Source organism: Barbus barbus (genome assembly GCF_936440315.1).
Source record: "Barbus barbus genome assembly, chromosome: 2".
NCBI classification, from domain to species: Eukaryota; Metazoa; Chordata; class Actinopteri; order Cypriniformes; family Cyprinidae; genus Barbus; species Barbus barbus.
This window is the reverse complement of record NC_136730.1, coordinates 39,174,531-39,191,002: the sequence shown is the minus strand read 5'-3', so window position 1 is coordinate 39,191,002 and position 16,472 is coordinate 39,174,531. Positions and strand designations below refer to the sequence as shown.

Genomic DNA, 16,472 nt, shown 5'->3' with positions numbered 1-16,472 from the left:
CGACATGAATGATACTGTATGAAGCGTTGTTTGTTTACATCAAGTTGCACCTTGCATTATGAAAACAATGTTTGGGATACCACGATCAAAACTTATCATATAGACAGTTTGATGTTGAATATTCATCCAAATGTTGGTGAAAACCAAATTATTTGTGTGTTCAAAATGTACTATACTGGCCATCGGAGCGAACCAACCCCGTGACGTCACACGCTGTGGTACTGCAAGATGGCATCACCCTTTTTCTTTAAAATGGTTACATTAATCATGTTTGTTATATATTTTTTAATCAAAGTGGAAATCAGTTTACTAAATAATGTAAACTTAACTGACTGCTTCACTTCCACTTTAAGGAGGATGAATGATGAAACTCAAAGTCATGCTCACCTTTCTCCACAACACCCCTCCATTTCCTGGCCCAGTCACTCAGCTGCTGGGAATAGCCCTTCTCAATCTTGGCCCGCTCCTGGAAGCAGCTGACCAGCTCATTGCATACTTTGTAGCCATCGTCAATGCGCTTCACCGTCCTCTTGTAGTTCCCAGGCTGACAAACGAAAGTTATGTTAGAGTGAGTCATTCCATTTCTAAACCTGACTGGTCCGGTTCTCAAGTTTAACTCAATGATCTTGTCAAAACAGTTAACAGCAAGGATTATCAGTGAATAAGAGCATTACAGTATAATAAAGGTGAAATGTAAGATTTTAGAATTAGATTCATTATGACTCTAGTTTCTGTAACTTACATATACCAAAATGAAATTATACAAAACCATGGCTAATGACTAATCTTTATATTGTTACAGTTTAATACAAATGTCAATTGACCAATGCATTTGATATAACTTTTTAAACCTGATTGTGACTTAAAATTGATATTATATTATAAACTTATAGAATAAACTTTTTTCATGCGCATCTTGCAGGCAGCTGTATATGGAGGGCCCTTACTAAATACATGATGCAAAACAATAAACAGTTTGTTAGATTAGGGGAGCAACAGCTTACATAGGTGGCACAATCTCCCCCGTTCTCCACTAAATTACTCTCTGTATCACAGTGACACAAGACTGATAGCAAAATAAACATTTCACTTTCACTTTACGATCTAAAAGCACTTCACATCTGACAGTTGTCTCCAAAGCAAGTACAGACTTGATCCAAGCATGCTTGAAGAAACAGTGTAGAAGGGGTACAACTACTACAAATCTCGCCAGGGGCGGAAACCTCTTAGAAAGCTCATGGAAATGTTGGATCTGCAGGGATCCGTTCCTGTAGTCTCTAACTCCCTGGCTGGACGCCACAGTATGTGGCCCTCTCTGCAAGGAAGATCTGTGTGCATATGTGCATTTGCGGTTGGGGATACTTACCTCCCAGAAGCTGTCCCAGCTCCCAATGTCTTGCAGATCACCGTTGGAAGACATTTTGGGGTCACCCTTGCAGCACGGAATGATGGCGGCTGTCTGTTAAACTGCAAAGAGCAAGACATGAAATCAAATCGAGCCAACAACTGTAGTCAGTAACAGCAACATTTTGTTATAGCAATTTAAAACAACCAAAGACAGCAGTCTTGCCAGAGAAGAAACTAGTTCATCCAGTCTCTGCTCTACATGACACAGGCCCTCAAGTTCAATCCAAAAAAAACTAAGCAAAGGCAATTCAAAATATATTCCATAAACATTTCACTACGGTCTTGCCAGTAACCTGTTGTGACCCGACACTCCTTGGCCCCTACAGTTAAGACATCTGCCCAGGCACAGTAATGCTGTATTCCAATTCAAAGAAGAAGCCAGCGTAGGCCAGTCTCACTGCTGAGCGGCTTTGTGTCTGCCTAAGGCAACCTAGGTAAGGCAGAAGCTTCTCTGCCCCAGTCTGGGTGGAGTCACAAAATTTTTTTTAAAATATGCCAGAGTCACGCAGGTCCTCCCACTAATTTGTTTCTGGTTGAATGTTGAGAATACTACCAAAAATAAAGGTTCTTTATTGGAATTGATGGTTCCATAAAGAACCTTTTAACATCCACAAAACCTTTCCATTGCACATAGGATTCTTTATAAATGGAAGAAAGACCTTTAGATCATTAAAATGTTCTTTACACTAAGAACAAAAATGGTACTTTTAAGAACGGTTCACTCAAAGGTTCTCTGGAGAACCCAAAATGGTTCTTCTATGCCATCGCTGCACACTCTTATAAATAAAGGTTCCTAAAGTGGGGGTTTCACATTATACTCTTAAAAATAAAGGTTGCAAAAGGGGGTTTTCACAGTGATGCCATAGAAGAACCATTTTGGGTTCCTCAAAGAACCTTTCAGTGAACAGGAATATCTGAATAATCTATAGAAATCTGTGCGCAAGGAAAGGTTACATGGATGTTACAGGTTATTCACTGTAACATAAATTCCAATAAAGAACCTTTTTTTTTTCAAATGGTGTAAAATACCCTTTTATGGGAGCTTTATTTTTTGAAGTGTAGCAAGATAAAAATATGTCCAATGACATGGAAGTGTGTCCATTCACTATTGCTCATAGGGACACTATGCCTCTCAAACAATTAATCATTGCCTTAAAATAAACAGTTTATTAATGCACAAACAGCTTTGGCTATGGCATAAAACAGATTTAGTCCAAACAGAACAAGTGGGTGTACACCTAATGAACCTTGTACACGCTCTTCCTGTGCTTGTATACATTTAGCACTGCTTCTGGCCTTGGGTTCTCTTCATATTGTCTAAGCCAAGGTCGTATAGCTTCCTCAAACAGACATAACAAACGGGAGGAAGGAATGGGATCGGCCTCACAGAAGCATCTGCTCCCAATTTAGGCCAAACTGGCTGTGCTAATGGAAAATTAGCATCCTCAAGGGGGGCTTGGGAACTTACAGAGTGTTGAAGAGCATTTGCTGTGGATGTACTAGTTTTGGCAATTCATTCAATGGCTTGTTAAATCCTGCTTTTCAATATCTTTTCAAATATGACACAAAGGTTGGACAGTATATCAACTTAGTAAAGTATAATTTTAAAACAACAACAACATAGGATAAGACAATCTCAGTTGAACTTCACAGACTTTACTAAAGGAGTGCCATAAAGCACATGTCAAACAGAGTGGAATTAAATAGTAATGCAATAATTCTGAATAAATGAATGTTCACTTAATGGGATTAGGGTTGCAAAGGGGTAGAACATTTCTGGTAAATTTCAGGAAACTTTCCAAAAATCCCTGGAAGATAAAAAAAAAAAAAAAAAAAAAAAAAAAAAAAAAAAAAGTTTCCAAAATTTCTGGAATGTTTCTGAAATTTACTGAAAATGTTCCACCTTTTTGCAACCCTAAATGGGATTAATCAAAAATCATCTATTGTCATTACAAGATAATTACAATATGATATTTGGTTCAGAATTTTAGAAACAACTGCTTTTACCATGTTAAGAGTCCAACAGTTTCTTTCAGCATGCACGAAGATCAGTAGGGCAAATAAGGATAAATCTGTTTTTTCCAGCAAATAAAAAGAGCTTGGATTACTTCCCCTGAACTTCCTCCCTGTGAAGTGAAGACAGGTGTGGGAATGGAAAGTCAGCTCCTGATGATAGTATTTCCCACAAACATGCCAGGAGGAGCGCTGATATGAAAGCTTCACTTGAACCTCATCTCAGTCCGGAATACCATCATTGATACAGAATACTAGCAACTCTGCTTATGATGTAGTATGCATAGATTGCTGCCTACCATTAAAAAAAAAAAAGTGAAACCGTAGACATTATGTAACAAACACCCATTCAAAACCTCATTAAGGCAAAACACCACATGAATAGGGTAATATCTGAGATATTACCAAACTTCCTCAGATGATTGGCCACAGTACATTAAAACAACTGTTTTGTATCACTAGTCCTCTGTAGTTATGTTTAAATATGCAAACATTGCATTATCCAATTAAATATGCACTAATTTGCATACATGTAGAGAATAGAAATCGGAACATTGGAGAAATCCAGGTTCAAAATTCTATTTGCATTTTGGGTTACACTTTATTTTAAGGTGTTCTTGTTACGGTGTAACTATACATTTAAGTACGTACACTCTCAGAAAGAAAGGTACAAAACTGTACCTTTTAAGGTACAAGTGGCCGTCACTGGGGTGGTACCCTGAAGGGTACAATTTTGTACCTCTAGTCAGAGGTACAACATTGTACCTTCTAGCTTTGTACCATTTAAGGGGCAATTTTGTACCTCAAGGAACATTTGTACGCACTGCAATGAAGGCAAAAAAGTGTACCTTATTAAAAGCATCCTCAGATTACTGTCCCAACCATCTTCATTCTTTTGGTGGCCTTGTGCATGCATGCAAAAAAAACAATAGATACATTGGCCAACAAATACAATTTTATTTAGAAATGTTCTATTTAAAAGAAGTAATTCATTACATCTCATAACAGCAGGTGTGTCAAGAAAAAACACTCAATGAAAATTAAAAGCTCATCAGACCATTTAACAAACACACCAAGTATAAAACAGCCATTTAAAACAGTACAACTTTTTAAAAATGTAATAGGTGTACAAGAAATTGTCCACGGTGCAATCATTACAAATTCAACTGGACAAATACAAAAAAAAGTCCTGTTTAACATTGATATACACCTTACATGCTACTGCACATTGTGAAGTTTACAGCAGTTTGTCTTCAGCAAGAATATCTAATGGTAATAAATAACTTGTCATCAACACTGTATGTATCTAACGCCTGGTAATCAACCTCTTCACCTGGTGAGAGGACAGTCCATTCATTCTCACATCTCACACAGTATGAATAATAATGACGACAAAAGGAAACGGGAATTAACAGCTTGCCACACAATAACCAGTCTGTGTCTATGTTAAGAATGTACTTAATCTGAAAAAACAATGGAACAGCTTCTGCATGCAGATGACCCACAGTAAACACATCTTTAACACAGTATTTGACATCATTAATCACTAATTCTGTTACTCGTTGAAGTTGTTTGCCTTCAAAATTGACATGGGTGTACTTCTTATTGACTTTTACTGAATGCTGTAGAGCCAAAGGCAAAGATCGAAATGGCGTGCTCACACAACATCCAGCAACTCTCTCATATTCTCCCAACATATTAACAGAAGACAATTCCCAACATTGTCTATGTTGATGTCGGTTACTTAAAGTGGATGAAATGTTAACAAAATTTCTACACGTGCTGGCAACCTGCTTGAAATATTGATGTTTTCCTTCAAACCGTAAACACCATAAAGAACGCAAAGGCCCATAGCATAACATCAAACGAGAGTAATGGGTTAAATAATGACATTTTGGAGTAAGAACATCACCAAATTCCTTAACTGTACATGACAAAAACTCAGAAACTAAGAGATCAAGAGTGGGAAGCCATTCTTTTTTTACAACTGGTGCCATTACAATGTCAGAAATTTCACGACAAAGTAGGTAGACATGCCAGTAGCTACAGCCCTCAGGAATTCTGTGTGCTACCAAGAAGGGCAGCAGGCGAAATAAACACCATTTCTGTGAGGCAGATCCTACTATACTGCAGTTGTGTAGAAGTTTTTCCGAAAGGGGAACAGGCTTATTTTTCTTATCATTCTGTCCAAAAGCAAGTTTTCTCAGCTCTTCGTTAAACTCTTGTATGGTTATGACTTTCTCTCTGTGAGCTTTACTTAAAACAAGGCGCAACACTAAAGGAACTACACCTTCCAGAAAGTCATGCATCACATCTGGAGGAAGTGACATTGTAACATCAAAGTAGTCTAGTTTGTCAAAAGGACAGCCCCCTGTAACACCATAAATGGCTTTAGTGTCTGGATTTTCCTTTACACACTCTAAGTGGTATCTGTGGACATCCACAGTTCTTAAAACAAAGTCAGATTCCTTAAAACATCTCTTAATGTCACCATGTGTGGCCATGCAGTACCTACAAATTCTACCAGCATTAAAAGACATGCTGAATCCACCTATTAGGTGAGCGGAAAGGTTATCAGCAGATATAACTGCTACAGCTGCACAAACATTTTTTTCTGAACCATCAACAAGAACATTTATTCCTTCTGATGAAAGCTTTTTAAGATCATCTATCAATGGCTTCAAAATTTCATCTAATCCAAATTGTTTCACATGGCAGTAGCGGACAAGTAAAGCTAAATGAATATGTTTTAACTGAGAACAATACTTGGTACCCACGTTTCCAATGGTATAGTAAATTGCACACAGTTTGTGTTTGTTACGTTTAGACCCCAGGGGATTACATACCTCGAATTCATCTTCATAAAAATGTAACCTTAGGGCTTGTGGGTTATCTGCAAAGAATTTGTGATTTTTGAAATGAAGTCCATCTCGATAATCATTTAGAACAAATTCATCTTTTTCTACATTCAGCTCAGTTTGTATTTGGTCCCAAATGTCCTCATGAGAACAGTACTTCCTTAATACCTCACAAATAGGAACGTAAGAGTAACTTCCAGTCTTGTTACCACTTGAGTCTCTTAGTGTGTACTGTACGGGTTCAGTCAACTCAAATTTTGATTTACAAAACTCTTTGAACATGTGTGGAGACCTAACAAGTCTTGAGGCCTCTGAAAAAAAGTCTGGGGAATGTAGCACTTCTTGAAGTTCTGGACATGCTGCAAGATCAAAGCCATTTTTTTCTAGGTGATATGCAAGAAATTCATCATAGTTCTCTTTGAAAAAACTAAACAGGAAATTAACATCATCCAAAATTTCTTGCTGTACTGACTGAGGCAAGTGATTTTTTTCTCTGCATTTCAACATGAAGGCAAAAAGATTCTCTCTAAATTGCTGCAAGAGCTCATTCATGTTTGGGGGTGCTGAAAAAGCAACATCAGTAGTACATTCTTCCTCAACCTCATCAAGAAGAGGCAGAGGGTCAGTAATCGTAGTTGTAGTCTGTTGTAACACTGTATTTTTATGTTTTCGGTAAACATGACATCTAAAGGACTCATACTTTGTAAATGATCTCTGACAGTCATTAAGACCACAAGTTATTGAAAAATTGGCCTCATGCGCATGAATGAGACCAATGTGCTGGATTAATTTGATGATTGTGAATGTTCTTCGAGAACATTTAGGGCAAATGAACAGGTGGGGCATTTTTGCTGATCTTACTGTAAAAGGTTTATTAGTCTGGTAACTGGGGTAGGAAGCGGCTTGTCACCATCCACAGTAAGTTTCAAAACATACCGCTGAAGAAACATCAGGGTGTTCTTCAAATGAGATGGATATGTCAAATTGAAGACGAAATAAGCAAAAAATGCTGCAAGAGCCCCTTCATCCACACCGCTCGCCCGGCAGATCTCGATCGTATCAACTTTGATGACTGCAGTGACTCTTCTTGTAAACACAGTTTTCCAGTCAGTGGTCTCCTGTACTTGAACAGTTGGATATGGTGAAGATGGTTCCCTCTAAATGACAAAGCACAAAACAGAAACAGATTCTATATCAGTCAAATTTTCTCAGCAGATGACTAAACTGATGTAGAGAAAACTGACATGCATAAAGTCTAAGATAATTATTATTCACCCATTTGTATGTGGCCACAATAAATACAGTTCAAAGAGTTAGTTCACCCAAAAAAATGAAAATTCTGTCATTAATTACTCACCCTCACATTGTTCCAAACCTGTAAGACCTTTGTTCATCTTCAGAACACAAATTAAGATATTTTTGATGAAATCTGAGAGCTCTCTGATCCTGCATAGACAGCAAGGATATTACCATGGTCAACGCACAGAAACGTAGCAAGGAGTTTGTTAAAATAGTACATGTGACATCAGGGGTTGAACTGTAATTTTACTAAGCTACAAGAATACTTTTAGTGTGCAAAGAAAACAACAACATAATTTCCCTGAGTTACCTTATTCTGCCATTTAGGAGAATACCCCAGAACGTAATCAGCGTTGTTTGCATTCAGCATGTGCGTGTTATCTACTGAACGTAAAGAACGCTAATTACATTCTGGGGTATTCTCCAAAATGGCAGAATAAGGTAACTCAGGGAAATTATGTTGTTGTTTTCTTTGCACACTAAGAGTATTCTTGTAGCTTCGTAAAATTACGATTGAACCCCTGATGTCACTATTTTACCAATGTCTTTGCTACGTTTCTGTGCGTTGATCGTGGTAATATCCTTGCTATCTATGGAGGGCCAGAGAGAGCTCAGATTCCTTTAAAAATATCTTAATTTTTGTTGCGAAGATGAACGAAGGTCTTGCAGGTTTGGAATGACATGAGGGTGAGTAATTGATGACAGAATTTCCATTTTTGGGTAAACTGCCCCTTTAAGAATTGCACATAAATACAAAACAAAGTACTATATACATACCTCCCCAAGCACAATGAAGTGTTCTAATTTCTCTCTGAACAAGGCTGGCAACATGAGAAGTGCTGCTTTAAAATCAATTCCTGGAACATAAGATGTGACACACAAACAAATATGTAGTAATCTATCCAAGGCAAAAATTAATTACGAAGTCTTAATAAAGTGCTAAATAAAGTTTAGGAGTCAATTACCAAGATGGTCTTCACTAAGAGATTCTTCTCTAGCTTCTTTGTGCAGCTTTGCTAAAGGGGATTTCCCTTGTGCAAGCCGTAGCACGCTGGATGTAATGTGTCCAAAATTTTCTTGAAAGTGGCGGCTCAGATGAACACCTCTATACAGGAAACCAATTTCTTGATAAAGCTGCAGTTAATTGAAAAAAAGACAAGCATAAGTAAATCAGAGGATTTTATACAGCTTTAGTGTTCTACATGTTAATGAGTTTGTGTAATTTCAGAATTATAATTTGCATACTAACCCCTGACGGACCCTTCAAGAATGGATATTTGTTGATGGCATCTTCAACAGTCATACCACTGGTAATCTCCTTTCGCCTCCAGGTAAAGGTCCTCCTCATTCGCTCTTCCACAATGCGAGTATCTGGCTGTGTCCTTCTATACTGTTCCTGCAGGACTTTCACATGTCCCTCTATTGATGTAGCATCCTCTCCAACAGCATCCACCTCCTTGTGTATAGACAAAAACAAATCAGTTAGAATGTTATTTCTATGGATTCACCGAAATGTCATCTGCTGAATATTATCGACCAAAATGGCATTTTCGTTTTTTGGCCAAAACAGAAAAATGGCCAAAAATATGAGCTGAAAATATTTGCAGGTTTCACTCTCCCTCTGACCACCGTTACTACGTGGTGTGACGTTCCACTCAATATTCTGCTCTATGAATGTGCGTCCCGCTCGTGCTCAAAGGAAAAGCTTTGGTCAAATAACATGCTGACAGGAAATTTCTGTCTAGAAATTTTCTGTCAAATTCTATCTAGAATTTTCGGATTCATTTTTGACCAATAATTTTTATTTTGGTGCATCCCTAGTTATTTCTAATTTCTAGGCAAGAAAATAATGAAAATTTGCATCTTAATGATACATTTCAGAAAAATACACTGGTAACAAGCGTAAAAAGATTATAAAAATTTGCTCTCACCAAAGGCTTTGTAATTTGTTTGCAAATGGTTTCTTCAGGTTGCAGAGACTTTTTTGAATGACCAAACTTCTGTTTAAATCTTTTCACTTCTTCAATGTCAGCCAAAGGTGTCCGCTCAAATTTAAACTTGCGTTTCAGAGACACATGCCAAGTGTGCTATTTAAAAAAAATAAAAAAGTAGTTACACAAAATAAACCGCATGAACCAAGATTCAAGAGTAGAACATTAAAGGTAAACCAGCTACTTACATATCCATTGCCCTCTTTGTCTTTTAAAAAAGGGTACCTCAGAGTCAGGGCCTTAGCCACTTGAACATACTCTTCATTAGTTGGATACCTACAAAAATATTTTAAAAGTGAATGTAGAATTAAATGTTTAAAATTGAATGTAAGCGATTAAAATGAGAAATGAGAAATACTTACATTTTGTACTGAGCCATGCTTTCATACAACGTTCTAACAATTTTGATTCGTTCCGATGATGTTAGTTGGCATTCTTTTCGGTCCAACTTGGCCTGAACATCAAATGGAAACTTCGGAACTTCGAAAACTGCAGGAAAAGCTGTTGTCGGGCTGATTTTACTATGGCAAAACGAGAAGTAATAATCAGATATCGCAATGTTGCAGGTATACATAAAATAGTACAAATACTGTAAAGTACCAGTTTCGGTACTGAAAAGACAAATTAATAAAACAAACAACAACAACATCACTAACTTCAGATTTTTACCAAACAAGTTTTATTTAAAATGTGTGCCCTACCCTTTACTTGATCATCTTAGTTGTCAATTCATACACTGTGGTAACCTAATAAATAATTATACAGTAAACATAAATAGTGATGCACCAAAAATTCTGAGCACACTGGGCTGAGTCTGTGCACTGTTTTTTCTCAATGTCAAAGTTTCTGTTATCTTATCTGCTCAAGATCTTGATATTTTTGACAAAGAAAATGGCTGAAATTTCAGAGCCTCTAATACATTGTTACAGATGCAAAAAATTGATAAACTAAGTACTAGTAGTAGTACAGTAAAGTAATAGGCTATGTAGGGAGGCATGGGGAAATTATCTAGTTATTTTTAAGATTTGCTTTTAGAATAGTTCTCTGAAACAAATGAAACATTATTAACCAGCAATTACCTTGCTCCAGCTGATGACTGGCATTCTACAGGCACAGGTTCAAGAGTTAATGTCACTGTCTCCTTCATTTGCTGAACAAATCGATGGAATTTTGCTTGTTTTTTAAATGATCCCTCAAAGAGGAATGAAATCATTGACTCGGTCAGTCCAATGTCAACAGTCTCTCCATCCACATCATTGTCTATAACATAAAAAAATAAGAGAAGTATCATTTAGTTACCCATCAAACTGATGCATGTACTAAACCACTGTTTTTGAAGCTTTTCCTTTTAATTGGATAAGTATATCTATCTTATATTTAAAGCTCCTTATGTTGCTGAATCTGCGCTGGTTTGAATGGGCCGCCTCCAATTCTGCCTCTGTTTTGCCTCCAGCTTGTGCTGTGACGTAATCGTGACGTCGACTCAAAATGGGTCTATACATATCCTTCACTAACTGCATGTTAATCGATAACGAATTGTGATTGGATGGTAATTTTGTTATATAAAAAGCGTAGTTACCTTTGATTAGGCTGTTCTAGCTTGACACAGCACTTCTACTAACTTGTTACTTGCTCTGATCACCCAGTAGTAAAGGAATTTTTAAATAATGGACAAAACATGTTTTTTTTCTAAATAAGTCGGGACACTAAAAATAGAGCTGAATAGGGACTTCTAGTCGCCTTAATTTACGTTATTCAAACCAGCTCTTGAAAATCTCTAAGAGAACACACCTAACTTACCTGGGAAAAAAATGCGGGGGACGAATTCATATTTTATTAAAAGTAAGGATAAATATTACCCGCATAAACATCTACTCCCATGTTTGTAACAAATAAATATTCATTTTGGTGCTGTCCTTTTACTTAATTAATCACTTGCTTTGCCGTCTAAACACAAAATGGCCGCATATAACGAGTTCGTTGGGCAACTCCTGCACCTATTACAAAATGTGGTCATACTAGCAAAGGCGGGAAAAATTGTAAGCAAATGTAAAACGTTAATCACTATTTATTGTACAGTTGTTAATATTGCAAATATATTAAGTGGCGGCCATAGTTATTATTATTTAAGCAACAAGGTATGAGAGGCGGATAAAAAGATCACGGATAATTGGACGTCACGTTTACACTAGAAAATCCTCAAGAAAACACTCAAAACGTTTTAAAAATGTAACAGAATACTCACCTTCGAATTTTTTCCTCTCCTCTTCAGTGATTTCGATGCCAAACTGTATTAACTCCTTTATTAAGTGTGCTGTAGACATCCTAGCCAGCTCCATCCCGCAGGCCAGTCTGACGCAAGCACTTTTCGCGGGCTTAGAGCAAGGGAGCACAAAGTTAGACAAAATCAACTGAACATTGAGTCACACGTGTAAAAATAAGATTATATAACATTATTCCGAATTTACCTGAGAAATGTTTTCTCCAAAACAGACTCAGCGTTGAAAACCGTAGGAGATTCTGTCAGAGCAGCTGGCAAACTCAATCGCCGGCCTCAACTGAACGACTCAAGCAAGCCAAGCAAGGGAAATTTTCTTAAAGCGATAACGTCTGCATAAGCAAGTTTTAAATATAATTACTTGAGTGTAATTAAATGTTGCCATTCCGCACTGTCCTTAGGCTATTCCAAATTTCATTCAGCGTCTTAAAATAATGCAAAGGTCAAAATTTTTAAGTATAAAAAAAAAAAAAAAAACATAAAAAAACTGACGCAAGACTATAATATTACAACATTACAACAAAAAACATTTACAGTTATTCAAAATATTTAATTTCATTATTATTGTTTGTTAATTATATCTGTCTCATTTTACAGGTGGTTGTAGGCTTTCGTACACGGTTTGAGAAGATATTTTAAAGTAATTTAATATAGTGTCTTGATGTTATCATGAGTTCACACACATTAAATTAATAAACAACAACAACAAAAACACAGTTAGGCCTACTCTAATTGGGTCTAAACTTTAAATAAATATATAGATAAAAATTCAAATAATTCCAAGGTACAAAAATGTACCTTTCACATCTGAATCTGAAAAGTTGTACCTTTATAACTCGTTTTGGGAACAAAATTGTACCCCAAGTACCTATTGTGGACCTTTAAAGGTACCATTATATTTTTTGTTCCCCTAGGAACAAAATTGTACCTCCGCGGTACCTTTTTTTCTGAGAGTGTAGTAAAATTAATTACTATATGGTTAGGATTAGGATTAGGGTTTGCCTTAGGGTTACTTGCATGTAATTATGCAAAATGTATTGTTATTATAATAGTAAGTACATGTAACATGTAAAAAGTTCACCTTAAAATAAAGCGTTACCGCATTTTGTTGACATGAGCCCTATTCGCACGGGATTAGTATTATCTGGGGACCATGAGTGATTTTGAAATTACCCCCCCACATCTGAATTTTGTGTGGTGCATTCGCACGGGATAAGCGAAGCCTGTGATTTTACTCGAAATTACTGACTTATCTCCCAGATACCCGGATGTCAAGGCTTTGAGAGTCCCGTTCTATGGTCCAATTAGATGGATTTAAAAAAAAAAAAGAAAGAAACTAATATAGTTTTGTGCCCCGTGTCATTTACATTTCACCAGGTTAAAATAATATCTCAAGCTTTATGCTTGATTTATTTGTAATACATTAAACCTATTCAGCTTTCTCTTTCTGCAAATTGTATGGTGTAGCGATATGACAGCACCCAAAATACTATCAAACACTCCATCGCAGCTCCATTCTTCGCGAAAGATGGATAGAAAGGCACACAAGAAACAAAAACCTTGAAAAATTATATACAAACCCGCCAAACGCTGGCCAAATCACAGAGATGCCTATTCGCACGGGACTAATATTATCACAGGACCTCGGTGTTCGGCGAAATATGGTAGGTCATTTGCGGGGGAATTTTTATTTTACAAAATACAGACATTGCCGATTTGCATGGGATAAGATCACAGACAACCTCCGTAATTATTACAAATGACTGGAGGTCACCAGGTAATACTAATCCCGTGCGAATAGGGCTATAGCCTACAAGAGTTAAAGGGGATTTTGTATCTCTCATAGTTTGTTCTGTAAACAAAGGGCTCATAACATGAGAAATCAAATTTGCCTTGATTGCCTTGACATATAAGAGGTCTTTATAACATTAAAACACCTGAAAAGTTTCATAGCTTATAACATCCTTCTCATTATAAACAAAGCATTTAGCTAATCAAGCTCCAAAAACAGCTTTTTTCAATGGGGTATCTGAGGCATCACGGGGCAAATACATTTACATATGACTGCCTCCAGAGCAAGACATCCAAAGCAGCCAACTGATTTGGATGTGACAACAGCTGCATCACAAGCCATATGTAAATGACTCCATAAAGCTTTGTCTGTAAATGATAATGTTTTCAAAACACTTACTCATGTGCAATAGGGGGAATTGATAATGTTTCCTGTGCAATTAATTACATGAGCCAATCATAACAGTGGCCTTTTATGAGAAGCCTTAAATGTGCTTTATGTATTTTTTGACTGTACAAAAAAAAAGTTATTTAAGTTCACATACTTGTTCCTACGAAAAGCAACACTCCAGCCAGTTATTCTACTTTGAAATCGGTGTTCCGTGTCAGAATGTCTGTTTTTGTTTGGGTCTGTGTGATATGACGATTTTTCATTGTGGCCGATAAAAATGTCTCCACGATCTGCTTTTGAAGAAATATCGTAGTATCGTGCTACAGCACACCGTCTATCAGCTGCAGTTCTGGCGCCGCAGTATCAATGTACAGTACAATGCCACATACATTCAGTGTTAATTCAGTGGTAAAGTTACTCTCACGGGACACTGCACTTATTTACAATCACAAAAGTACATTATTTGCGTGTTTTAAAGCCTTGCTGGTTAAACTTTTCATGACGTGCGCTTTTTCTGAGCCCGTACACCCGAAGCACGTGAACTAAAAAGCCTGTCTAACAGTGCCTGATTACTCAACTAAGTTATCTTTTGAGCTAATACTGTCAAAACACACAAAGTTGATATACAGACTCAGTTGGTTATGTCTAAAATGAAAGTAAACAGACGCCTGCCTGTATATTAGATGCATGCAGCTCTTAAAGGGACAGAACTAAACATGCAGCCAACTGTCATTAAAGGGATAGTTCACCCTAAAATTTAATTTCTGTCATTATTTACTCACTCACATGTTGTCCCAAACCTGTATTAATTTAATGTGCTGAACACAAAGGAAGATATTTTGAAGAATGTGGATAACCAAACAGTTGCTAGTCCACATTGACTTTGATAGTAGGACATTTTTTTTTTAAATCCTATGGAAGTGACTGTGGACCAGCAACTGTTTGGTTTTCCACATTCTTCAAGATAGCATGTATATGTTCAACAGAAGAATGAAACTCATTCAGGTTTAAAACTAATTTTGAGTGAGTAAATGATGGTATAAAAATAAAACACTATGACAGAATCGACAGACAGATGACAGAATTTTTATTCTTTAATGTTAAAACAAAACAAAGAGGAAAAAAAAAAAATAAACTCTACTCTTGACTGAAAAAAATAGTTACTTTAATAGGAATCAATCTATATAGTGTTTTATTTTTATATTTGTTCATTCAATTTCTTGAATGCTCCTGCTAAATATGCCTGTTGTACCTGAAAATAAAGCACTGTTTGTTTTACTTGTATACTATGTGTATCTTTGTTCTTATTTTTTAATAACAAAGATAAAATAATGACAAAGATTTTCATCTTCGCCCACTTTGGCCTAAATATCCACTATTCTTTTTTTATATTTTGTTACCTTGAAAGGATGTGTTTATAATAGGGAAATTAGTTTGGCTGTACCGCTCCGACAAAAATAGTAAAACCAACATGACAAAGAATAGTGATAAAATCGTGATATATATATATTTTTTTAAATAATAAAAAAAATTGTGATATGATATTTTTGCCATATCGCCCACCCCTAGTCTGTGTGATTTCACCCACTGCCAATGTACCCAGTATTAATTCAACACCCCGGGTTGCCAGTTGGAGGAAAACACAGCATACTGCAGCCATGGAAGCCAGCAAATTAACTGGGTAAGAGATTGCAGATTCTACCAATAAAAAGCCTTAGCATCCATCTAAAAAGCTCTATTAAAACACGGATAAATCAACTCATCAGCTTACAGTGTAAGGCTTGCCGGCTTCCTCTGTCAGTTGCGCTTGTTCATGTTGTGGGTCCTCAATCTGGCAACCCATGTGCACTTTGAGTCTGAGGAGGAGGAGGTGGGAGAAACAACTCTCTTTTTTGGACTGCAGTACCCATTTAAACCGCTAGCTGACATTATTACATACTGCAGCTTTAAAGCCCTTAAAAATTGATCATTTCAGACAGAGAGTTCAGAGAGAATGAGAGTTGAAAAGTAATTTTTCTGCATGTTTTTTTCTGCAAAAAAAACTTCATTAACATTTTAAGTGAGCCTGAAGGAACATATTCAAATAATACAAAATTGCATGTCACGACCCCTTTAATAAAAAAGAAAAAAGCAGTTTTTCCCTACTTTTCCCCAAAAACATAACCATGAGTTCTGAGGAATCAGAGGTGCTTACTGAATCATCATTTTATGCCCCTATTTATACCCCTACATACTACTAATAAAAAAGGCCAGGATTCAGTATTTAGTCCATATATCACTCTGTGCCACATACTAGGAAAGAAAGGTGTTGCTGTTACGGAATATACAAGAAACCGTGAAAACTACAAGGAAATGCAAGAGAGAAAAATGCACAAAGCATTCCCAACAATACAGTACGTGCACAAGTCATGGAAGATGCCAGACACACCCATTCCCATGGAGCA

At 36.7% G+C, this 16,472-nt stretch overlaps 2 protein-coding genes across 9 annotated transcripts in view; both read right to left on the bottom strand.

The window, feature by feature from the left end:
• LOC306883872 (protein kinase C and casein kinase II substrate protein 3-like) overlaps positions 1-16,472 on the bottom strand; it is a 48,916-nt gene that overhangs the window by 18,842 nt on the left and 13,602 nt on the right. For 6 of the 8 annotated variants that reach the window (XM_079439368.1, XM_079439367.1, XM_079439365.1 and 3 more), the window contains 2 exons: positions 1,367-1,467; positions 388-544 (listed from right to left, as the gene is read on the bottom strand). In XM_079439368.1, coding sequence (XP_079295494.1) covers positions 388-544; positions 1,367-1,420 — 211 coding nt within the window. In that variant the 5' untranslated portion in view covers positions 1,421-1,467. Of the gene's footprint in view, positions 1-387; positions 545-1,366; positions 1,468-1,693; positions 1,830-16,472 lie in introns of those variants that run through there. The other 2 variants (XM_079439366.1, XM_079439370.1) reach the window with 2 other exon arrangements.
• Positions 4,068-11,907, bottom strand: LOC306881584 (sterile alpha motif domain-containing protein 3-like; the record flags this gene model as incomplete). Its single annotated transcript, XM_079435764.1, has 10 exons — positions 4,068-5,018; positions 7,041-7,435; positions 8,355-8,434; positions 8,543-8,711; positions 8,827-9,033; positions 9,509-9,664; positions 9,757-9,844; positions 9,931-10,089; positions 10,648-10,828; positions 11,814-11,907. The coding sequence occupies 9 exons, from the start codon at positions 11,905-11,907 to the stop codon at positions 7,136-7,138; spliced, it is 1,434 nt and encodes a 477-aa protein (XP_079291890.1). The 3' UTR covers positions 4,068-5,018; positions 7,041-7,135.